The 26,155-nt window shown below is 35.0% G+C and overlaps 1 protein-coding gene across 5 annotated transcripts in view; it reads right to left on the reverse strand.

Annotated features, from left to right (window-relative positions):
* The window catches only part of LOC127835053 (uncharacterized), a 443,836-nt gene that overhangs the window by 19,261 nt on the left and 398,420 nt on the right, over positions 1-26,155 (reverse strand). Inside the window, exons 1-3 of one of the 5 annotated variants that reach the window (XM_052361293.1) lie at positions 16,476-16,571; positions 16,184-16,333; positions 11,427-12,359 (exon numbers count right to left, since the gene is read on the reverse strand). The exons of 1 other annotated variant lie outside the window; for it this stretch is intronic. In XM_052361293.1, the coding sequence (XP_052217253.1) occupies positions 11,558-12,359; positions 16,184-16,248 (867 nt within the window). In that variant the 5' untranslated portion in view covers positions 16,249-16,333; positions 16,476-16,571 and the 3' untranslated portion in view covers positions 11,427-11,557. 3 more of the 5 variants (XM_052361294.1, XR_008028321.1, XR_008028322.1) reach the window with 3 other exon arrangements.

The raw sequence follows: 26,155 nt of genomic DNA on the forward strand, positions 1-26,155 counted from the left end.
TATTTTGTGAAAACTTTAAAAATATTCTTGTCCTTAACTCTAGGACCTAGGGCTACCACATTTTGTATGTAGTGAGATATAGTAGTCCTATACAAAGTTTTCTCAAATTATGCCCCTGGGGTTAAATTTGACCCAGCCCAGAAGGTCACAAAAGTGTACATGTGCTTAAATAGGGCCTATATTTAAGTATTTGCACATGCAGAGAAATTTGTTTCAGCCTTTTTTCAGCAGTGGAGTGATACAGGGCCATCATGGCCCTCTTGTTTAAATACTCAAAAAATGAAACCGTGTTCATGCTTGCATGAACACAGTTTATAAATGCTGTCAGAATTATAAAATATGCAATTACTATAAATACAAATGCCAGGGAAAAGTGCTTTTTGTACTAAAAAATTCGAATGAATATTACAATAATACATTCTGAATACTTTAGTATGTAATTAACAGTTTTGTCTGAGAAAATCACTAAATTTTATATATTTATTCAAATTCACATAAATCATATTTCAAAAACACATCATTACTTCAAATCCTTTCACACAATACTGAAAAAAATGCACAGTTTCTGATTGTTATTGATTATTTATTAATTTATACATGTACCATTTTTTAATCTTGATGCATCCTCAATTGTATAATGCACATCTTAATCTGTTTTAACAATTATAATATAAAGATTAAGGCTGACTCAGTAAAATAATAATCCATGATTTCTGCAATACTTGCAGACAAAATAGGAATACTGCTGTGATATTATCTATCTATCTAATGGGATATTAATTTGGCTTCAATAGAAAAAAATCAAAGCATACACATGTATAAAATGTGTATGTATATATTAGTTAAACTTAAATTGATTGACCATCGATAAAAAGATATTATAATATATGTATGTATATATATATCCTCGTAAAACTAACAATTAAATATGTATGTTTCTATTACATCATTTAGGACTTTTATTTTCAGACAAAGTAGAGTGAAGCTTAAAACAGTATCCAATTGTAACAGTCAATTTTGGGAAAATCAACCTTATAATTATTTTCTGTGTTGGCCAATGTCATAATTGGTATAAAATGTATATTGAACTGGAAGTTTTCTTTATTTTAAATGATAACATTTGCTTGGTCAGCCATAATTGTCACAATCAAGTAGTCTTTTTACACTGTAGTTTTCTCACTGACTATGAGTTTGTTCTGAGAATGAGCCAAACAAAGTATCGTTGGGGAGATGAGTTGTCAATTTTATGTTTATCAGTCTTTCATAATCCAGTAAACCTGTAAAAAGGGAATTTGTAACTAATAATCACACAATATACACAATTAAAATTGCATGCATTTAGATTTATTTAGTACTGCACATTAATCATTTTCCAAAAATATGTAGCAACATTACATTATATAATGCTGCAGTACTAAAGTAATTTACTAATTAAAGGTCGCTGATGTGTAATGGATGTGGTGTCCACCTAATGATCTGGAGGTCACTGGTTTGATCCCCAGTGTGGGAGCATTCTTAAGAAATCTCCAAGAGACACCCAAGTACTGGTTCTAGGCCCAGGAAACGAACTCAAGAGCATTTAACATACATGTACGTAGTTAGTACTTTAAATTTAATCGAGCTAAAAATGGGTTAAAACTAACAACTGAAACCCTTATTAATACATTTTATTTTTAATCAAGCAAATGTGCAAATTCATTAAAAATAATGAGTAAAATTTAAAAAATCTACTTTAAAGTAATCATGATAATTTAGATCATTTTCAGAATATTTAATGATGATAATGATACCATTATATATTCCCTAAATGATAAAAATAAAACATGTAATGTTAATTTATGAAAAAAACGTTTTAATTTTATCAATATCATGGTAATTACAACTAGATACAGGCAATTAGATCAGAAACGTGCATTAATTATATTAATGAACAACCCAGACATTTGTAGTGATTTATGGTCACTATTTGATTAACGTTCTATACATGACCTGTCATAAAAGGTATTTTTTAGCCAGTACTACAATCGGCAATGAAAGTCTGTATTGCATACATATTCCAACGTCTATTAGCGATTCGCTTCCTCAAACTGAACAAATATTTAATGTTTACATCGCGAAACGTAATGCATCCAGTTTCACTTTCGGTTTGGTTGGTTTTGTAAACACCGTAATTTCATCTTAAAAATTGGATGATAGGGTGATTAAATAATAATGGAAAAGTAAATCACTTGGATAATAGGTCAAAATGCAACACAAATGAACGTTAATAGTGCTCTTAATTTCAAAGTTTCGGTAAAAAGTTTGGCGCTAGTTCAACGCGCATGTATACAGCCTCATAACAATAGACTGACAACCTTTTGGGTAGTAAAGTAGTAATACAAGGCAATATGGCGACCGTTAGCCACGAGGCCTATCTTACGGAGGAATCCGAGATAGCCGATGTATCACGATTGCTTACACCAAGGTGGCTTCTTTAACGCGATATTCCGGATAATTTTATCAAAATTAAATTTCCCTCAAAGCACGGTTAAAGGGCTTTGTGTCGTTTATTTATTATGCAAAAGCAAATTATTTTTTAAATAACTTAAGCCTTTATAACGGGAATTTCGGTAAGTCAAACACGCTCTTAGACGCTTGTTCGGGTACCTAAATGATCGATGTTGTTACGTGTAATTGTGGTATTACTAATAAATACATAATATTCAATTGTAAAATATTAACAACATATTTCTGTACCAAATGTATAGAAAATCGAATTATAACATCGATTTCATTTAGATATACACACGTAGACGCTTTCCGACGCCGAGCGGAACCGCCCCTCCCCCCCCCCCCGCACCTGTTATTACATATACATATTTATTATACAAAATAAAACTATTTGAATAAGTTCTTACCTTAGTGTTTTTGCTTTTCGCGTTAATTGTTAGTAAGACAATGCTTGGATACGCTATATTATGTACCTCAAGAAAACACGTCAAAATAAACGTTACTATGGTTATGACATCTGACAATACACCGTGTATTGATATACTTGCCATAAACAGAATGCGAGAGATCGTCAAGGCGTTATTTAGTCTTGAATAATAAATGCCACTATTATGAAGATACTTTTGATCAAATGCCTCAAATGCGTTCATTGAAAATCACATATTAAGCAGACGCTCGCTCGCGCGTGTTCCGATGCCATTTATCGATGCTACTTATAAAATTATAAACATAACATTGTTTTCACATGTATCAGACACAAAACCGAGATTAATGACGGAGATTTTGGTTACGCAAAGCGGGGTACCAAATCTTCCATGTTTTTACATTTTAAGATGATATAATTCATTTCAACATTGCTAATATGATATTTATCAATCTTTATCATGGAAAGTATTACACATGCAATAAGGTGGGTCATTTTGTGAAATAATTTAACCTAACGTTAACGTTGGAGGACAAAAAAGGCATAGATTGAAGAGTTTGATTGACAGGTGGCAAGATGCTAATTGGGATATAATTATGTTTGGCTACCTTTTTGTCATAGATATTATAATTGATTGTTGTTGGTGGAATCTAAATTAATTGTAACCAATATCATTATAAACTAAAATCCTATTTGTAATATACTTAATTATATACGTAATATCGGTACACGGCGTTTTAGCTACTATGTTACGCAATAGTAGTTTCTCGAGCATGAGGAGAGTGAATGTTGTTAGTTTGTTTTTGTTTACAAATATTAGTTTCTTTTGAGTATCAATATAGTCTGAGAATATTTAAATGAGCAATATTTCTCTGATAGCTCTTTGGGAGAATTTCGTCTGTATGTAATATGTATAAACTGAGGAAAGACTATATAGTCTTCTTAGATACTAACTCGTCACACTCGTTTGCTGAGTGTTTTCGGAATTTTAGGAAATGATTCTTTCAGTTTGAGACGCACTTGTTTGACCGTCGGTCTTTAATGTACTTGCTTGGCTGTTCTGCATGGATGACAGAATGCGATGTCTTTAAAAAAAAAGAAAACAATGTGATTATATAAAATAATGACAGTTTTTGTAATAAATGTGGAAAGCATGAAATCTAACAATGAATAATGATATGCTTTTAAATAATAACGCGTATTGTATAAAACTAACCTCATCAAAATGGAGCCAAGAAAATATATTAACACGCGTTATTTGCGTTTTTGTTCTTGTTTCGTCTTTAAAATAGACGTTTAGTACAACAGACATGTCCCTGGTTGGAAAGGGATAACTATGGCCATTTATGCCTAGCGTCTAGAAAAAGGCATTGGCAAACAGCGTAGACCTAGATGAGACGCCGCATCATGCGGCGTCTCATCTGGGTCTACGCTGTTTGTTGCTCAAAGGAATTTCTGTAAGAAATATTCTAACTATAGAAATAAATATACTAGACATCCATAATTTTGGAAATAAATTGATCCAATTTAGAAGGATGGGAGAGTCCACTAGGCATAAATGGGTTAAGCAAATCAGAGATACTATCAAAACACCATCTATGCAATCAAAACATAAGGCCAAAAAACCATAAACGGATTGTGCTGATAGGGGCCTCTGTTGAATACACCTGATTTTGCAAGTCGACGAATCGCCATGAGAAAAAAACAGACGGATTGCGACAAACAAAACTGTGGACAACACAACGAGTATCATCATAACCTGTTCAGACAACAACTTCCTCCGCCCCCCCCCCCCCCAACGCCCCCCTGCCGTCTAGTTAACAACACCCTTGCTCTTAACCAAACTAACAATTTTGAATCTGAACGTCAAATAGTTTTAATAAAGGTAGAAATTTGTGGTTGCTGAATGACCTCTGTAATCGAGAATGAAGCTGCATAAATTAAGTGCAGGGTTACGAATGGTTATGTCCAAATCAAACCATGGCAGGTCGGGTGTAGTTTGTTTAACCCATTTATGCCTAGCGAATAGAAAAAAAAGCATAGGCATGATGCGGCGTCTCATCAGGGTCTGCGCTGTTTGCTTAAAGGAATTTCAGTAAGAAATATTCTAAATATAGTAATAAATATACTAGAGATCTCTAATTTTGGAAATAAATTGATCCAATTTAGAAGGATGGGAGAGTCCACTAGGCTTAAATGGGTTAAATAGGCTTTCACTCGCCCAGCAGTTTGTTGCAATGCATGCGTTTGTTCATGCACAATGACCTAGACCAAGTTTCCATTTTAATGCCAAATTGAACGTTTTAATTGTAAGTATATTTTTAATATCACGAATCTTGTTATAACTACGTTTATATTGATCGTATAGGGTTCAACAAGTGCAAATTTCGCACTCTTTTTAGTTTTAGTGGTGGTGGTGGTGGTTGGTGGTGGTGGTGGTGGTGGTGGTGGTGGTGGTGGTGGTGGTGGTGGTGGTGGTGGTGGTGGTGGTGGTGGTGGTGGTGGTGGTGGTGGTGGTGGTGGTGGTGGTGGTGGTGGTGGTGGCGGCGGCGGCGGCGGCGGCGGTGGCGGTTGCGGCGGCGGTGGCGGTATCTGTGGTGGCTGTGGCGTTGGTTGCGGTGGTGTTGGTTGCGTAGCGATAGCGGTATCGGTAGAAGTAGTTGTAGTGCATGCTTTGACATCTTTGTGGGCATTATCTTCATAAACAATAGTGTAGCTAAGAGGGGCGTAAAATATTCTTATACAAGTATTTATGTATTGTGTTATAAGAACGTTTTTACTTATAACTGGCAACAGCCCAGCATATTTTATTTATCGAGTGTCTTCATTGTTACTGTGTCTCATCATCCTGCTCAGTCTCACTATCTGTCTGCTCTTCCTCATGAGAGACTTGATACCGACACTTTTCATACCCATACCATACCTTTTTGTTTACATGTACTAGTATATCGTAATATGCGTTTTATAACGCCAGTACATTTTCATGTTGAACTGTGTATCATTCGCCACCAGTATGTAATGTCGAGGCCGCTAATGTTACGAATCCTAGCACATGAATATGATCAGAGTATATAACCATAACATTACAAAATGGTGGTTACATTCAATGGATCTTTTCACGTTTTGGTAAATTGACAAAATAAATAAAAAATGTTTCAGATGCGCAATTTGTCGTTGTAGTTATGATAGTTGTAAGTGAACAGAAATACTGAACATTTAACATGCTCTGAAATATCCAGTATACGCATCTTTTGACGATTTAAAAACCTTAAAATTATAAAGCGTTGCAACGCAAAACGATTTAATTATTTGGAGTTTTTTGTTGTTGTCGTTAAATTTTGTGACAGTACGAGGAATGCTTATAATTTTTTTTTATAAAATACAACATGTATAGTATGAGCACGACTAAGCGATAGACTTTTACTCCAGCGATCAGGGGTTCGAGCCCAGTGGAGGCTTACTTTTTTCTTTTTCTATTTGTTCTTGTTTTTCTTTTACTAGAGATTTTTATATGCAATGTTTACATTTATCAATATAAATCATTTAATCACAAACTTCAATTCATGCTAAAATCTGTTTAAAACCAATCTCATCTATTTATTTTCTGATGTACAATTGTACATGTGACAGTGAATTTCACGGTCGATCATAATATGACGAAAGACTCGCATAATAAGAGCCGCGTTCAGGGAAAATCAGTATGTGTCGTACCTTATCAGCCTGTGCGGACTGCACAGTCTGATCCGGGACGAAACGTTACGCACATGCATAAAGCCCAGTTTGCCCTGAACGCGACTCAAATGTAATTAGGTGTAAAGAGTATGATCCTGCTCTCAATTGTGATGGTGTCGCATGCTCTATCAAAAATACTATCAAAATCAGACACGTTGTTTTGACTGTGGTCTTCCGTCTTTATAGTTGCAAAATATCAACTACGACAACTTCCTACAAACCACTTAAACAATCAATATTCGTTTTGTTCTGGGAAAAAAAACAACAACAAGGTAACAAAAACAGCAATTACAATGTTTTGTGTTACAAAAGCACCGAAATATTTTATCTTCCTGCTACATTTTTTAAACCAACGTTTTATTCGTAACGGATGCAGCGTAAGCGGTAACATTATTTTTTGTCCATACAAGAGGCGCATAGCTTCATTGATCTTTGATATGAACTCACAAACGTTTTAATTTAAAAGATTGATCATTGATTAAGTGCACTTTTAAATCCTGTTTAAACGCGTTTTTTTTTTTCACGAAAACCTATGATTCATGTCGCCATAAATGATATTCATGTATAGATCGAATGCGTGTGCCAGTCAGAACATGCGGTGGTAACGAGAGATACCGCTAGAATTAATTCACTTTTCGATTACCATCAATATGTTTACTCCGGGTTTAGGCTTAAAGCGGCTACAGCGTAAGAAAAAAGTGATGTCTTTGTTGTAACAATCACATGTCTCATATATCACCTTCGTAAATAAAGTCATCAACAACAAAATCACCATCATCATCATTATAGTCATCACAGCTATCATTATCGTCGCCATCATCAAAAACATCAGCAACACCATAATATCACCAGCATATGTTAAATCAGTGCCGAATCGAGTGTCTTAACTTCGAGGCCTTTAAACCACCCCAAGAAGTTACTTGCAAGGAACACTCAGGCATATGCGTTTATATTCGGTGTCGTTTGATTGTGCTGGTATCAAAGCATATGAACGTTGTTGAATAAATACTATTCGACTTAAAGCCCGTGTAAACTGTAATTGTGTGGGAAATTATAATCCAATTTACGCTGCGGTCTATTGTTAAGAAGACTATAGTGAAAACGTTATCCCATTCATAATGGCTGCGTGTAAAGCCCCTCTGATCATTTAATAGGCTTACTGAGTCATGATTTTTACATTGCGAGGTAGGGGTAATACGGGTGTAAGCGCAGAATTTGTGCGGCTAAGACGAAAACAACGTTTAAGATACTTACATGGGTATATAATATGTGTCTTAATATATATTCAGCATATTTTAAAGCACTTTTTTTATATGATTCCTGTCAGCTTTAAACGGTAAAAGTTAAAACACATACGACGCTTACATTCTATAATTGAAAAACTCACTTTTAATTAACAGAAATATAACCGATTCATTTCATTTTATTTCCTATTTGCTAAATGAACGACTGACTGTTGTAATTATATCAAATTTTACGATCTAAACTTGAAATAATTTTATGACATACATGTAGTCGTTAATGGAAGTTATTGAATCGTTACAATTTGACCTCCGAACTCGATAATGTGGCTGCACTGACGTTCGGTGTAGATTGGTTACCTCCCCTTATCTATCGCTACCTCTATATATATCGGAGTCAACTGTTATATTCAACGGGGGACTAGTTAACGTTCGGTGCAGCCTTACGCTTTGTTAAGTCAAGATCGAAATATCAAAAGTGGGGGGTAATGTGTCACGTTTGTATGATCATGGGCTCACACTTGCCGCAACAGATTTGTAACAAGGAATTCGTTTATTTGTGTACATTGGCCCAGATTAAATTTCCATTTTATTAAAACTTCGAACGTTTTATTGATAATATAGCATGCTATTTAAAAAAAAACAATGCGTTTTTATTCTTTTTCAACAAACCGTTTAAGTCAACCCATTCGTATACCAGCAATAGTAGTAACATCAGCAGCAGAAGTTGTTATAGTAAAAGAAGAACAACACGTATCATATATAGACGTGACCTATAACATTTAATGTTAAAAGGTTGGTGTGGTAAGGACATGTTTTAGGTGATAATTTAAACTACACCAAGTTGATAGTTTCAGGGCGCTGTCATAAGACAATATTTCATGGAATAAATTGATCTTTGCAATATTAATATACATCCTTTTAATACAAACACCTGATGAACGGTCTGAAGAGAGTCTCAGTATATTATATACGACTCCAACTTAGTGATATGATGAGAATTGAAAGATAGCAGCATAAGCAAAAACACTCACGGCTAGTGTTTTGATTTAGTTGGATCGAATGCAAAGACTGTTGAACTGAGCTCACTAATATGTTGTTTTTTCTTGTTTGAGCTTAGTACGTTACATTGACAGATTTGCATAGTGCAGTCCGATGGTAATATGCCCCCAACATCCCTCATTCAATATGCTTGTCAACACCACTGAACTAATTTTTGGCTTATCTTTGAAATTCAACTCAGTTTTGGTCGGTTCATGAAAAATAGATATTTAATTATTCATTGTTAAACGATTTTTCCCCACAACTGTCTGTTTGCCCTGTTGATCTTTCACCTTTAACAATTGTGTCTGATTAAGCAAAATATAGGCTTCACACAATAGCATTAACCGCGGTATGTGTGAGTGTGTATTTCGAAGTACATGAGGTCCTTCCGCGCCCGAGGCTGCATTATGTGAGGACCCGGAGCGTGTTCCCGTATACGTACTTTAATAACTCACTAGACTTACGAAAGTTGGGACGAAAGTTTAATTATAGCTTCAAATTCCAGCTATTTAGTTGTTACTGAAAGATTTTGAATTTTGGGTGGTCTTGGGTTGTGGAGTAGTAGTAGTAGTAGTAGTAGTAGTAGTAGTAGTAGTAGTAGTAGTAGTAGTAGTAGTAGTAGTAGTAGTAGTAGTAGTAGTAGTAGTAGTAGTAGAAGTAGTAGTAGTAGTAGTAGTAGTAGTAGTAGTAGTAGTAGTAGTAGTAGTAGTAGTAGTAGTAGTAGTAGTAGTAGTAGTAGTAGTAGTGTAGTAGTAGTAGTAGTAGTAGTAGTAGTAGTAGTAGTAGTAGTAGTAGTAGTAGTAGTAGTAGTAGTAGTCGTAGTAGTAGTAGTAGTAGTAGTAGTAGTAGTAGTAGTAGTAGTAGTAGAAGTAGTAGTAGAAGTAGTAGTAGTAGTAGTAGTAGTAGTAGTCGTAGTAGTAGTAGTAGTAGTAGTAGTAGTAGTAGTAGTAGTAGTAGTAGTAGTAGTAGTAGTAGTAGTAGTAGTTGCAGTAGTAGTATCAGTAGTTGTGTAGTAGTAGTAGTAGTAACTATGCAGTTATTTTAGACACAAGTATTTTACTGCCCAATACGAAAAAACAATATTTAAAACATGTCAATGCCCAACCCGACCAAATATTTTTTTTAACACAAGGTCAAAAGCATATACTTGCGTTTAATAGCATATAAATATTTAAACAAAAATACACGCAAATCATAATAAATCGTTATATTTTATTAGTTTTATCGCAGGCAAGTATAACAAATACAGCTTCAAATTTCTATTGCAATTATATTAAAATATTCCTCACTCCTCCGTATTAATTAACATATGACACACATTCTTTAATTAAAAAACATAAAGTACATTCTAAAATCGCACACATCACATGTATTTTTTACATACTTTTGGATGGGGGACGTTTTGTAAAGAAACACTTATAACGACAAATATAAAAAATGTACCTGAACGTTGAACAATTTTTGGCTAAAGGGTCAAACTTTACTTTTAAGTTGCATTACATAAGTATTTCTATAAAATTAAAAAATTTATGATCGAGTATTTTAATCATATTATATAGTGATTCTGTAGGCATAACTTTTTTTGTCAAATGTGGTCGTTTAAGAAAAAGAAGTGTGACAAATATTATAAGTACAAAAGTCTATTTTTTTATTTTATAGATAGGCTGATCCACGAAATTAAGACAACTTGTCAAACACATACAAATATTTTTTGTTTGTATAATTATATTAAACATACATGTGTACTCATGGACTGTAATGTCTAATTTATCTTGAATAAACTATATAAAAATATCGACGCAAATTCTTTTTTTCCAAATCATAAAGCAATCAGTGCCCACGAATAAGTCGTTAAAAAAACTCAGAAAAGTTCATGCCGACGACTACAAATGAGTTTACAGTAATTACGACATGGTTGTACGAACTGTGGGCAAAACACGAACGTGTATTGTCATCAACGTACGTTCATGACATCAGCACTCATTTTATTCCTATGGAATATTTATCAAATATTTGCTTTTATAATGTTTTCAAATAATTATGAGATTGTCATAAACACTTTTTTAATTATATGAAATGAATTGTAATGGTCGCTCAAAACAAACATGCATTCCGAGAAATACTAGATTCAACCCAAATGAATAAATTAAAAAAGCACTGCCTTTAACACAGCCTTTAAGGCTCAGCATCAAGGCACTGAAAAAGTTTAGTTCAGACTAAGAAAAGGGGCCGTACGGACGGATTGCAAGCGCTCAATTTAAAGAGCAGATTGCCTTTATAAATACTGAGTCGATTATACTCTCTCGCAGTACAAAGCCGCCCACTTCACGTGTGTTTTGGTTTGCATTTATCACCTCACGTGGAAAAGTCAACGTGCGCTTTGGAAAATTATGCCAAAAACGAACACAACCATCGATATTTCCCTGTCTATACTTCCATCAAGTTAAAACTTTCAAAAATTGATTCCTGCACACACCTCTTGCATTCCCATAGATTGCACAACAACTCCAATAATATTAATTGACTTTCTGTACAAACTGAATGATAATGAACACAATACTTTGTGTTTAGGCGAAAGTAGTCTCGTATACATGTATTATTTATTCGTCATGCTTGATTCGTGTCGTCATTGAACTACGGGTTCTATAAGTTTGAAGTAGTGCGTGCGAGCCTCGTTAGCGCGGTAGATGTCACTCTCCGACAGCTCGAACACGTAGGCGGTGGCTTGGGACTTCCGGGCGCCGAGGGGCAGCCCTGCCATGGGGTTCTCCAGGCCCAGAGCGTAACACATGGCGTTGCATACATGATTCGAGAGTACCTTCTCCATCCCCACCACGCCGAGGTCCGTCATCCCGAAGCGCCCGTCAACTGAGTGGATGCACGGGTCTGTCAGAATGTACTTTCGGCCGTTCTGCACTCCTTGGAGGTCGCACACGAGAAACTTGTGTCCGCTAACCTGCCACGTCCAGTGACTGAACGTGTTAAGTACAAGAGCACTGAAGTCCTCAAAGCCCCCATTCGAGTTGAATTTCTCAAACTGACCGTACAGATACGGCTCGATGGCGACGTACTCGTACGGCGTGACGTACGTAGTGTCCTCGTTAACGGAAAACAAGCCGAGCACTTTGAAATGTGAAATAGAATCCATTTTCGCGATCAACGGAATGATGAACTCGATTTCGGTCGTCGAAACGAATTTTCGTAGCTGTGGAAGCACGTTACGCGTGAAGATCGTGGCGAAATGTTGAGCCTTGACGCTGGCGTTGAAGTCAGGACGCCACCTGTCGAAGTATTTGGCGTACTTCCGTTTAAAGACCTTCGCAACGCAGACACTTCCGTCACGTGGCCCATCCCCGTGCACTGTGCCCCGGAATGCGTAGCGGTAAGTTCCCTTGGCGAAATATTCATTCTCGAAATCCGCCCAATACCTGAAAAACAAAGAAAACTTGTGGCGTGGCGTCGGAAACGGAAGCTTAATGCGTATAGTGTTGTTGTTGAGCCGCCTGTGCAATCAGCATAGTTTTGTCCGAGGGGGGGGGGGCATTCCGCATACGAAGCATTTATGTTTATTTCAGAAATCCCAGAAAATGAAAATGTCCTTCAAGTGGGAGGTTCTGTTGGGCGTGACGAAAATTTTTATCGAATTCCAAACAACTCTACACTATTGGAAGTTACTAGTATGCTGCTCGCGCAAAGATTGTAATCGCGCGCATGGCTGTGTTAATTATCCATGAGAACTTACTTTTAACCACGAGTCAAATAAGACATTATTTTCAAAAACGTAATAATGTCGGATAGGCTAGCTGATAATTCCGGGTAAGAGTCGAGAAGGGTGGCAACTAATAAATATTAACATATTGGGAATTGAACAGTTTCGCTTCTTGTTGTAAAACAGTTGTTAGCATCCACCACATCGATCGACTCTAATTGTTAGTGCCGATCATGAATTTTTTTAGGTTTTCTAGGTTGAGTTTTCAATCATATTAATTAAATTCACTAAAATGGCTTTATATACAATTAGAGACCTTTTTGTTACATTCGAGCATATCCGCTAAATTAACTTAAATTAATAGAACAAACAATGGTAAATACTAAATAGGTATTTTTAAGATTTCACGAGGTCATTGCATTTTCTCCTTTAAATGGGAATTCTGAAATGTTGACGACACAAAAAGTTCAGGCAATCTGCTTACCCTTCCCTTTTATGTGGAAGCAATCGTGTTTGTTTTTGAATGAAAAAAAGTAAACGCAACTGGTTATGAACTGAATATAACAATATTGTTCGATAATAAAGATGCGCGTCCACGATTATTTCAGAAAAGATTGCGAATAATCAAAGAAAATCTACTCGACTTTTGGACTATGACGAAGCAAAGTTATATAATCGGCTAAATACGTGTATATATGTCGTCTTATCGTGAGGCAGAATGACATATGATCCACAAAACCATGTCCATTGTAAATAAATACATAACACCACCCTCTAGGACTTCTAAAGCTTATTTTAATCTATTGAAACGCCGTATATTTTTCCGGTTTATTAATGTACTTTTGGCTAGTTCTGCGTGTACGTCAATCTGAATGAAACACGGCGTACGCGATGCGTCTCTGGCCTTCGTTGTACCTAAGTGCCGGGTGATCTGACAGACAGACGGACGAGCGACATACAGATATGCGGGACACGTTTGAGCGTTGTGATAAAAAATACTAAAATAATTCAAACGTTCGAGACAACAGAGGTTCATGAAGTGACATTTAGTCGTTATTCAAGTTGTGTTCTATCAAAAATGGTAATGATATCGTCGAGTTTTTTTTAACTCTTATACCATTATATTACATTGTATAGCCTTTTCAGTTTAAAACGAACTCGACTAATAAATCATTCATCGGCCTTTCACCATATTATGATAGGTAGTTTCGGGCAATATCGATACAAAGGTTATAGAGGCTAGGGTCAACATCCGGTTTACCGTTCGCCTCAGGATTGTTTGCTAACGCTTTGTTCGTGTATGAATAATGTTTAACACCGCATTAATTTAATATTTACTTTCTATAGAGTTTGAAGAGTTCGTTGACTAATTGCATTGGCAGTTTTTTATAACAATATTAACTTTTAACTCAACGGACATTTCACAATTCATTATGCGTAAGACAGTTCAGCCAATGATGTCTTCGCCTTTAACGTTTACAAGTTTGTGAGGTGTGAGACAATTCTGAACAGATTTCCTAAAGAGACTTGTCCACCGATATGTGAACTTAAATGCTTTTATTCAAATAGCCCCCGTAAATTAAAAAACCAAAGAACTGAAGGATTTAATTAGGGTATCAGGAATAAAAGATTTGTCTTAATCGCAAGGATTCATGAGACACACGTCTCCACATAGTAAATATTCATGTGTTTTTTTTAATTATTGAGATTAATTATTTAAGTTACAGTCGAAAAAAATATCCGACCGACCTTGACCTCTAAGCCAGAGATACGGTCCTTCTACCCGAAACGTTTTCTCCACGTGTTTAACATGGTGAACACAGTTTATGATATAGTTACTGTCCGGTAAATTGTTTTATACTCGATTGACATTCGATCTACAAGGGTGACCTTGGTCTTGTTTTATATGCAGCACGCCGACTCTATATGATGAATATTTAAGGATATTTTACTTTCAAAATAAATTATAAGTAACGATTGGACAAGCTGTATCCATCCCAAATTTTACCTTTGAATGCTAAATGTGACATTCAAGTTGGAGCTACATAATACATATCTGACGTAAATTGGTTAAACCGTGCATGATGAATATTACAAGCATCTTCGAATTTACACCCACAAGCGCATGCGAACAGCTGCTATATGCGTCAGATGTATCGAACTGAGTGTGCTCGACACCTTGTAAATTCGTGAATCAGTGAACATATCCCTTTAATGTATTCTTTAACGATAGGTTTACATATATTGAGCTCAGATCTCGATTTCGGGGTTATTAATTATTTCCACTTGACAATATTTCCCGAGGCTCTGCTTTTAACATATAATTATATAAATTGATGCAGTATTCTTGTCTAAGGGGTTAACGGCGGCTGATATGGTGAATATGCATAAAACATACATTGTATTTTAATAAGTATTAATAATGATACATATTATAAGATTAAAATGATTAAAAAAAAAGTGTGTAATACCTAGAAAAAAACGTTGTGAAGGTAATGTACTCCTAAGCAAATGTTTAAAGTCTACTTCTAAGCGAATACATGAGCAGTAACTACATATTTTTATATAATGTTTAACATTTTGCACGTTGCTATAATTGCCAATTAACAGCCGAAATATTCCCAAACTGAAAGTTATAGTTCTAATTGTAATGAAAAGCATGTGTCGCTAATTGTAATAAAAACCACGTATTCATGGAATTGTCATTTTTTCTTCTTCAAATATCATTCTTGTCTTCATTCAAACAACGAGGTTTCGATAGATACTTCGAATATAACTTAATACCGCTGTGATATAAATATGGCATAAGGACACAAACTCTTTGATAAAAAAACACACACTCCATATTTAAATATATTATTAATATTATTAAATACACAGACATTTCAATCGAGTGAAATCTATCAGTGTCAATTTATTTATATCAGTGCCTCTGGCGATTGGAAATAATGATGATCGTGTTGTAGATAGGTAATTACCACGTACCTACATATCGTATCAATATGGACGCTTAGGTAAATTAAAACCGAAAATTGAGTATGCGAGCGAAAATTCCCAGACATAATTTAAAAAGGAAACTGTGGAAGGCGCCCATTTAATAGTCACGTGACCCCTATGCGGAAAATAATTTTCGTCAGTATTCACAAGCCGGAAAAAAAATGTTCGCTTGAGGTTACCCTACTTACCATACAGTGCCTAGACCCTTAGGATATTAATTACTGACCTATATATTTTGAGTTTTCACTCAGGCTACGACACAATGTCTACAATGAACTGAATAAACTATCCATGTCACTATATTTTAATGGTGTGATTCAAGAACCATCTCATGGGAGGAAAGTGCCTGCCTTCCGTGCAATGTTCAACTAAACTCTACATTTGTGTATAGGTCCAACAAAGTTAAGAACTATTTGTAAAATTATTTTGACATTGAAATGGAGGAAATCAGCTTAAAAGGGGAAACATCACATCATTGTAACTCCAAATTGTTGTTTATAAGTTAAATATAAATATATATTTAAAAAAATGAAATCTATCACGCACCTGCATCCATCCAGATAGTCTTTCGTATAGGACGGGTGGGTCTCGTGCGACTGTTCAACGCCCATTACGTCAGCTACGATGTTCCTCAGCGTTAACGTTAGCGTTCTTTAATATCCAGCGTTCTTCGATGTGATCAGTGCGGTAATTGCACTGAAACAAATTTCAGTTTACTAGAACTAAAAACAAATTTTTTAAGTATTTAAAGAATTAAGAAATAGCAAATTGGAAAACTACAATGCAGCTATCCCACAGTATCGACACGTTTTGAAATTGACATCAAAAATCATTTTACTTCCTATAACGTGCGTTCAATTGTGCAAACTGACAGCCGAGCCAATGCGCTTTATTATGTAACATGGTTTAATATATACGACAGGTATCATGTTCCACGTGCGCATTGTTTTACACAGTATTGGGATGTGGATGAAACACACGTCTTAAAACGCACATCCTTTTCGCCATTGCAAGCCGCAGTTGCAGTGAAATGCTAGACGTGCCGTGTTTGAAACCAAATACTTAAAACACGATGTTTGAATCAATACGAATACAATACTAAGACAATTGCATTAACAATCAAGTAGCGTGTGCATCAGGTTGAATGTTTGTATAACATACTTTGTTTCTTAAACCTGTATATCGTTAATATTCGCTTAAATGGGTTAGATTGATTTTAAATTATTCAAATAATAACTCCAGAAGTATACTACTTGAATAATGTAAACTGGAATTGATACAGGAAAGGTAAAAAATGGAAAATTTTAGGCAACCAATGGCGAGTTAGAGATACTTTGCAGCAAAAATGGAAATAGTGCGTAATTTATTCATTGTTCCGTAATGATGATATGTAAACCCACCCAGAGGAACTTGTTCAGTTGTCACAGATTTTAATATTTAAAAAAAATCATTGAATTATTTTACTTATAAACCTGTGATATTTGGAATTGTTTAAAATATGTATAGGAAAAAGAAAATAGATAAACAAAAATGTGACTGCCATATGGATCGACTCCGGGCCCTCCAGAACGTAACGCTACATCGCGCATACTTTTCAATATGAAAAGGGTTACAAACGCTGTGTAAATTGTATTATTTTAATTGATGATTATCAATACAAAAAAACTAAGTTTTAACATTTTTCTAAGTCACGTGGTATTTTGTTAATTTAAATAGAATGCTTCTTTTATTTCTTTGACAATGTTTATGAAAATTGTTATTTTGCCAAATTGTGATAACGTCCCTTAAATTGTAAAAAAGTGCACGTGTTATTGTATACTTCAGGGAAATAATATGGAAATATGAACTTGAAGTATTAATCTCAAATACACCTTAACGACTAAACATAAATAACTGATAGTACTATGAAGAAGATGTTGTAATCAGACCCGGAAGATCTTGCTACTAATCCAGAAGATCTGATGTCATAGTACACAAGAAAATACATGGAATTATCAAACAATTCGTGTATAGTTTTTGTTTTTGAGTCCGGGATTGCTATTTTCGACAATCTGAAATGAAATCCTAACTTGTTTTTTTTTTCAATGAGAAATGCAATATTTCTACAGAAAATCGTACCGAATATACATAAATCTGTTAAACAATATAACTATAATGACATCACCGTTAATAAAATTAAGACTTAAGGAATGTATAGGTTTAATTATTTCCTTAACCCATTTATGCCTAGCGTCTAAAAAAAGGCATTGGCAAACAGCGTAGACCCAGATGAGACGCCGCTTGATGTGGCGTCTCATCAGGGTCTGCGCTGTTTGCTTTAAGGAATTTCTGAAATAAATATTTTAAATATAGAAATAAATATACTAGACATCCCTAATTTTGGAATTAAATTGATCCAATTTAGAAGGAGGGGAGAGTCCGCTAGGCACAAGAAGCGCTGTTAATACGGGTACTAAATGCGTTACCATAACGCTAAAGCCTGAGTTGTTAAATAACCTTGCACCATAACTACAAAGGGTTGTTAAAAGGCTAGTAAACCACGATATGGCAAACATTATTTGAATTTTTACATTGATTTGAGAGTTTCCATATTGCTTTACAGCGATGAAAACTTAATTTTACTTTCATAATCGAAATTAATTGTTTAGTTATCAATTGGGAAATTTTACAACGGTGATGTTTTTCTTAAGGATGTACAAATTACAACGAGTATCCTTTTTACGCGCACTGTATAAGCACTGTATGCGATCATTTTACATTGGTTACAAAAGAATTTAAAATACCGTTTATTCTACTGACTGAAAGTGTGCAGAAAGTGTTTATTTCGTTGATAACAGTTATTATTCACACGACAAAGTCATTTTAAAAATATATTTTCTTCAAATTTTGTAAATGGATTCGAATTTAAATATGCAGGAAAACTTATTTTCCCGATATAAACACACAAACCCATTTTAGGTGCCAATCACATTAGTATTCAGGCTTCAATTATGACAAATGAGAAAAACAAGCATCCTTGACGGAAGTGCGCGCAGTACTGCAAGACATAGTCAGACTGTCATGTCATAAGTAAACATCGTGTGATTAATAAAACCCAAAAAAGGATATGTAAAAAGTAGTATATCGGATTGCCGATACGATATTATATCATAGTAACGTATATAAGCAATTACTGGTATACATTACATCCTCGTTATTACATCCTCGTTAAATGATATAAGAAGACCACTGCGACAGCTTTTTCATGTATTATTAAAATGTAATCTAAATTCAAGACAAAAAAATGTTGGACGGCTTCCAATATAAACATATAAGTATACGCCTTGTTTTAACTGACCGATACCTCTCATTGTTGATTGGCTATTTTGACATCCGTCTACCTAGAAACTGTTGGCAAAATAACCTTAAAACAAAGACCTATAGATAACACAGATTGGAAACTTCGCGCCTTATCGGACTATCTCTCGGCGGGGTCACGTGGTCGAGAACCTGATAAGTACACTGAGGATCAGCAGACGATTTATTTCATGAATCAATCGGAGTAGTCCGGAGATAGCCGGTGTATCACGATTGCGATAAGATAGCGACGCGTCAGTAGCAACGGCTACGATTATCGAGCAAAGTTATGCGAAAATGTTACGGCGCTATGAAAGGCGGCTGTAACTTGGTCAATAATGATCCGATTTTTATAAAATAAAGTTTCATAGAAACATGAGTAATTATGTTTTTTTATAAAACTCGATTTTATTTACCTACAATAAGAATTTATAATGCCGCGATCGTTGAAGAAATAGCGCTAAGAACTTCCAAATCGCGGCGAGAATGCTGTTGAATAGTTTATTTGAAAGGCTTTTGCTGATAAAATATTCTTGTATATTTTGGTATTTCAAACAGTTAAAACCTTATAAAATATTATTATTTCCAAACGGATAGATATATGTGGACACATAATTGTAGGTCTCTGATTAAAACAACATTACAGTATAAAAAATGCTATGATCGTTCGATCCAAAAACGGTTTCAGTTAGACTTATTTCAATATTGATTGTGTAGATTTTTTAAATAGTTTAATTTTCTTTTTATTTAGATCTTATTCATGAGTTATAGGTTATTAAAGTTTTGTTTGTAATCCAGTTTTTTTCTTTTGGTAATTAAATTAAGCTTTAATTGTGTGATCAGTGTCCGCGGCCGGCGAATTATAGTCATCTCACAGCTTTTGTTTGTGTTTTAATAGTAATCTCACAGCTATCTGTTAAAATGTGTTTGTATATTAACTTGCATATGTAACATTGACAGGAAAACTGGTTATACTAATAAAAGATATTAAATGAGAATTTAAACCCATACATTGTACGTTCATCTTGTTTTTTATTCATACCAAGATAAACATATTACCCAGAATAAAAATCTTATTTCTTCGATTTGAGGTGAATAATGACGAAGTTTTTCACAATGAACCAAAGCACCTTTGACGACATGTGTGTATAATAGGGTAAAAGAGCTTAAAATTGTACCATCTTTGTACAAGGCCAAAATCCTTTAAAATGAACATTTTCCTCCAGTTTATTTTATTCATACCTAGATCAACATATCACCAAGCATAACAATCTGACTTAATCTATTTGGGATGAAAAATTAAAAAGTTAATCAAAAAGAACAAAAACACGTTTGACAGCAATCGTGTACAACAGAAGAAAAGAGCTTAAAATTGTACCAACATTGTATAAGGCCAAATACTTTAAATTGATTATTTTCTTCTGGTTTGTTTAAATCTATACTTAGATTAACATCTACCCTAGCATAAAAATCTTACTTCAACGATATGGGATTTGAAATAGAAAAGTTTGTCAAAAAGAAACAAACCACTTTGGCGACAGGTGTGAAAATTGATTGAATGGAATAACAGAATAAAATAGTACAAATTGTACAAAGGCAAAGTCCTTTAAAATACCTCATTTTCGTCTACTTTTTTATAAATCATACATAGATTAGCATCTCACCTAGCATAAAAAGCTTACGTTATCAATATGTGATGCTTAATGAAGATGTTTAAAAAAAATGCTTCGGGCCTTTCAATTTTTCAAAAATTATCGAAAATGATCGTATCCAGTGTTCTCTTTCAAATTCCGATAAATTAATAATTAATTAGAATAATAACTACCAAAACCTAAAGAATTATCAACACAGAAAATAAATACTTATTTTTATTCACACAAAAAATATTCAATATGTCTTTTTTTCGGCGACCGACTTTGCTCACTACGAGAAATTTGTAACGTTGCGCTTTCAGACATTCATTGCTCTGCAAACTGACAACCGAGCGCTAAAAAACACTAATTAACACATTAAGATTGTTAATAACAGTATCAATATAATATAAACTACCAGATCATGCTCAGAATACCCTACGACAACAAATATTAACGACTAATTACATAGAATAATTGATTGCTTTATAACAAAATGGCCGACATTAGCTGGAACAGGGAAGAATCTACAGGTACACCGGCATCTCCAAAATCAATGTCACGTGACCCGCGTCCGCCGTTAGATATTATCGCATATCGCTATCGCGAAGAGGAGAGTTTCCAATCTGTGTTATCTATAGGTCTTTGCTTAAAATGATATAAGTATCGACTTGGTCACATATTTGAGCATTTTGAGTTTGTAATCAAACCCCTTGAATTAAAAGATTAAACGATTCAAACTACATTACTCCTGTATAATAAAAAATAAAGGAATTGTAAAAATGGAATAGGCCCCGCCAACTTAATCAGTAGGCCTTGCGGTCATGGCGGTTAGACACTCTCGACACTAGACAAGCTAAAACCAAGGTGGCTTCTTTAACGCGATATTCCGGATAATTTTATCAAAATTAAATTTCCCTCAAAGCAAGGTTAAAGGGCTTTGTGTCGTTTATTTATTATGCAAAAGCAAATTATTTTTTTTAATAACTTAAGCCTTTATAACGGGTATTCCGGTAAGTCAAACACGCTCTTAGACGCTTGTTCGGGTACCTAAATGATCGATGTTGTTACGTGTAATTGTGGTATTACTAATAAATACATAATTTTCAATTGTAAAATATTAACAACATATTTGTGTACCAAATGTATAAAACATCGAATTATAACATCGATTTCATTAAGATATACACACGTAGACGCTTTCCGACGCCGAGCGGAACCGCCCCCCCCCCTCCCCGCACCTGTTATTACATATACATATTTATTATACAAAATAAAACTATTTGAATAAGTTCTTACCTTAGTGTTTTTGCCTTTCGCGTTAATTGTTAGTAACACAATGCTTGGATACGCTATATTATGTACCTCAAGAAAACACGTCAAAATAAACGTTACTATGGTTAAGACATCTGACAATACACCGTGTATTGGTATACTTGCCATAAACAGAATGCGAGAGATCGTCAATGCGTTATTTAGTCTTGAATAATAAATGCCACTATTATGAAGATACTTTTGATCAAATGCCTCAAATGCGTTCATTGAAAATCACATATTAAGCAGACGCTCGCTCGCGCGTGTTCCGATGCCATTTATCGCTGCTACTTATAAAATTATAAACATAACATTGTTTTCAGATGTATCAGACACAAAACCGAGATTTATGACGGAGATCTTGGTTACGCAAAGCGGGTACCAAATCTCCCATGTTTGTACATTTTAAGATGATATAATTCATTTCAACGTTGCTAATATGATATTTATCAATCTTTATCATGGAAAGTATTACACATGCAATAAGGTGGGTCATTTTGTGAAATAATTTAACCTAACGTTAACGTTGGAGGACAAAAAAGGCATAGATTGAAGAGTTTGATTGACAGGTGGCAAGATGCTAATTCGGATATAATTATGTTTGACTACCTTTTTGTCGTAGATATTATAATTGATTATTGTTGGTTGAATCTAAATTAATTGTAACCAATATCATTATAAACTAAAATCCTGACCGGCTGTTGTTACTGCTATTTGTAATATACTTAATGATATACGTAATATCGGTATACGGCGTTTTAGCTACTATGTTACGCAATGTATAAACTGAGGAAAGACTATATAGTCTTCTTAGATACTAACTCGTCACACTCGTTTGCTGAGTGTTTTCGGAATTTTAGGAAACGATTCTTCCAGTTTGAGACGCACTTGTTTGACCGTCGGTCTTTAATGTACTTGCTTGGCTGTTCTGCATGGATGACAGAATGCGAAGTCTTTAAAAAAAAAGAAAACAATGTGATTATATAAAATAATGACAGTTTTTGTAATAAATGTGGAAAGCATGAAATCTAACAATGAATAATGATATGCTTTTAAATAATAACGCGTATTGTATAAAACTAACCTCATCAAAATGGAGCCAAGAAAATATATTAACACGCGTAATTTGCGTTTTTGTTCTTGTTTCGTCTTAAAAATAGACGTTTAGTACAACAGACATGTCCCTGGTTGGAAAGGGATAAGTATGGCCATTTATGCCTAGCGTCTAGAAAAAAGGCATTGGCAAACAGCGTAGACCTAGATGAGACGCCGCATCATGCGGCGTCTCATCTGGGTCTACGCTGTTTGTTGCTCAAAGGAATTTCTGTAAGAAATATTTTAACTATAGAAATAAATATACTAGACATCCATAATTTTGGAAATAAATTGATCCAATTTAGAAGGGAGGGAGAGTCCACTAGGCATAAATGGGTTAAGCAAATCAGAGATACTATCAAAACACCATCTATGCAATCAAAACATAAGGCCAAAAAACCATAAACGGATTGTGCTGATAGGGGCCTCTGTTGAATACACCTGATTTTGCAAGTCGACGAATCGCCATGAGAAAAAATCAGACGGATTGCGACAAACAAAACTGTGGACAACACAACGATTATCATCATAACCTGTTCAGACAACAACTTCCTCCGCCGCCCCCCCCCCCAACGCCCCCCTGCCGTCTAGTTAACAACACCCTTGCTCTAAACCAAACTAACAATTTTGAATCTGAACGTCAAATAGTTTAAATTAAGGTAGACATTTGTGGTTGCTGAATGACCTCTGTAATCGAGAATGAAGCTGCATAAATTAAGTGCAGGGTTACGAATGGTTATGTCGAAATCGAACCATGGCAGGTCGGGTGTAGTTTGTTTAACCCATTTATGCATAGCGAATAGAAAAAAAGGCATAGGCATGATGAGGCGTCTCATCAGGGTCTGCGCTGTTTGCTTCAAGGAATTTCTGTAAGAAATATTCTAAATATAGTAATAAATATACTACACATCTCTAATTTTGGAAATAAATTGATCCAATTTAGAAGGATGGGAGAGTCCACTAGGCTTAAATGGGTTAAATAGGCTTTCACTCGCCCAGCAGTTTGTTACAATGCATGCGTTTGTTCATGCACAATGACCTAGACCAAGTTTCCATTTTAATGCTAAATTGAACGTTTTAATTGTAAGTATATTTTTTATATCACGAATCTTGTTATAACTACGTTTATATTGATCTTAAAGGGTTCAACAAGTGCAAATCACGCACTCTTTTTAGTTTTAGCGATGGTGGTGGTGGTGGTGGTGGTGGTGGTGGTGGTGGTGGTGGTGGTGGTGGTGGTGGTGGTGGTGGTGGTGGTGGTGGTGGTGGTGGTGGTGGTGGTGGTGGTAGTGGTGGTGGTGGCGGTGGGTGGCGGTGGCGGCGGCGGCGGCGGTGGCGGCGGCGGCGTTATCTGTGGTGGCTGTGGCGTTGGTTGCGGTGGTGTTGGTTGCGTAGCGATAGCGGTATCGGTAGAAGTAGTTGTAGTGCATGCTTTAACATCTTTGTGGGCATTATCTTCATAAACAATAGTGTAGCTAAGAGGGGCGTAAAATATTTTTATACAAGTATTTATGTATTGTGTTATAAGAACGATTTTACTTATAACTGGCAACAGCCCAGCATATTTTATTTATCGAGTGTCTTCATTGTTACTGTGTCTCATCATCCTGCTCAGTCTCACTATCTGTCTGCTCTTCCTCATGAGAGACTTGATACCGACACTTTTCATACCCATACCATACCTTTTTGTTTGCATGTACTAGTATATCGTAATATGCGTTTTATAACGCCAGTACACTTTCATGTTGAACTGTGTATCATTCGCCACCAGTATGTAATGTCGAGGCCGCTAATGTTACGAATCCTAGCACATGAATATGATCAGAGTATATAACCATAACATTACAAAATGGTGGTTACATTCAATGGATCTTTTCACGTTTTGGTAAATTGACAAAATAAAAAAAAATGTTTCAGATGCGCAATTTGTCGTTGTAGTTATGATAGTTGTAAGGGAACAGAAATACTGAACATTTAACATGCTCTGAAATATCCAGTATACGCATCTTTTAACGATTTAAAAACCTGAAAATTATAAAGCGTTGAAACGCAAAACGATTTAATTATTTGGAATTTTTTGTTGTCGTTAAATTTTGTGACAGTACGAGGAATGCTTATGATTTTTTTTATATAAAATACAACATGTATAGTATGAGCACGACTAAGCGATAGACTTTTACTCCAGCGATCAGGGGTTCGAGCCCAGTGGAGGCTTACTTTTTTCTTTTTCTATTTGTTCTTGATTTTCTTCTACTAGAGCTTTTTATATGCAATGTTTACATTTATCAATATAAATTATTTAATCACAAACTTCAATTCATGCTAAAATCTGTTTAAAACCAATCTCATCTATTTATTTTCTGATGTACAATTGTACATGTGACAGTGAATTTCACGGTCGATCATAATATGACGAAAGACTCGCATAATAAGAGCCGCGTTCAGGGAAAATCAGTATGTGTCGTACCTTATCAGCCTGTGCGGACTGCACAGTCTGATCCGGGACGAAACGTTACGCACATGCATAAAGCCCAGTTTGCCCTGAACGCGACTCAAATGTAATTAGGTGTAAAGAGTATGATCCTGCTCTCAATTGTGATGGTGTCGCATGCTCTATCAAAAATACTATCAAAACCAGACACGTTGTTTTGACTGTGGTCTTCCGTCTTTATAGTTGCAAAATATCAACTACGACAACTTCCTACAAACTACTTAAACAATCAATATTCGTTTTGTTATGGGAAAAAAACAACAACAAGGTAACAAAAACAGCAATTACAATGCTTTGTGTGACAAAAGCACCGAAATATTTTATCTTCCTGCTACATTTTTTAAACCAACGTTTTATTCGTAACGGATGCAGCGTAAGAGGTAACATTATTTTGTCTATACAAGAGGCGCAAAGTTTCATTGATTTTTATATGAACTCACAATTTTTTTTATTTAAAAGATTGATCATTGATTAAGTGCACTTTTAATTCCTATGTAAACCCGTTTATTTTTCACGAAAACCTATGATTCATGTCGCCATAAATGATATTCATGTATAGATGGAGAATTAATTCACTTTTCGCTTACCATCAATATGTTTACTCCGGGTTTAGGCTTAAAGCGGCTACAGCGTAAGAAAAAAAGTGATGTT

Source organism: Dreissena polymorpha, chromosome 6, assembly GCF_020536995.1.
Source record: "Dreissena polymorpha isolate Duluth1 chromosome 6, UMN_Dpol_1.0, whole genome shotgun sequence".
Lineage (NCBI taxonomy): Eukaryota > Metazoa > Mollusca > Bivalvia > Myida > Dreissenidae > Dreissena > Dreissena polymorpha.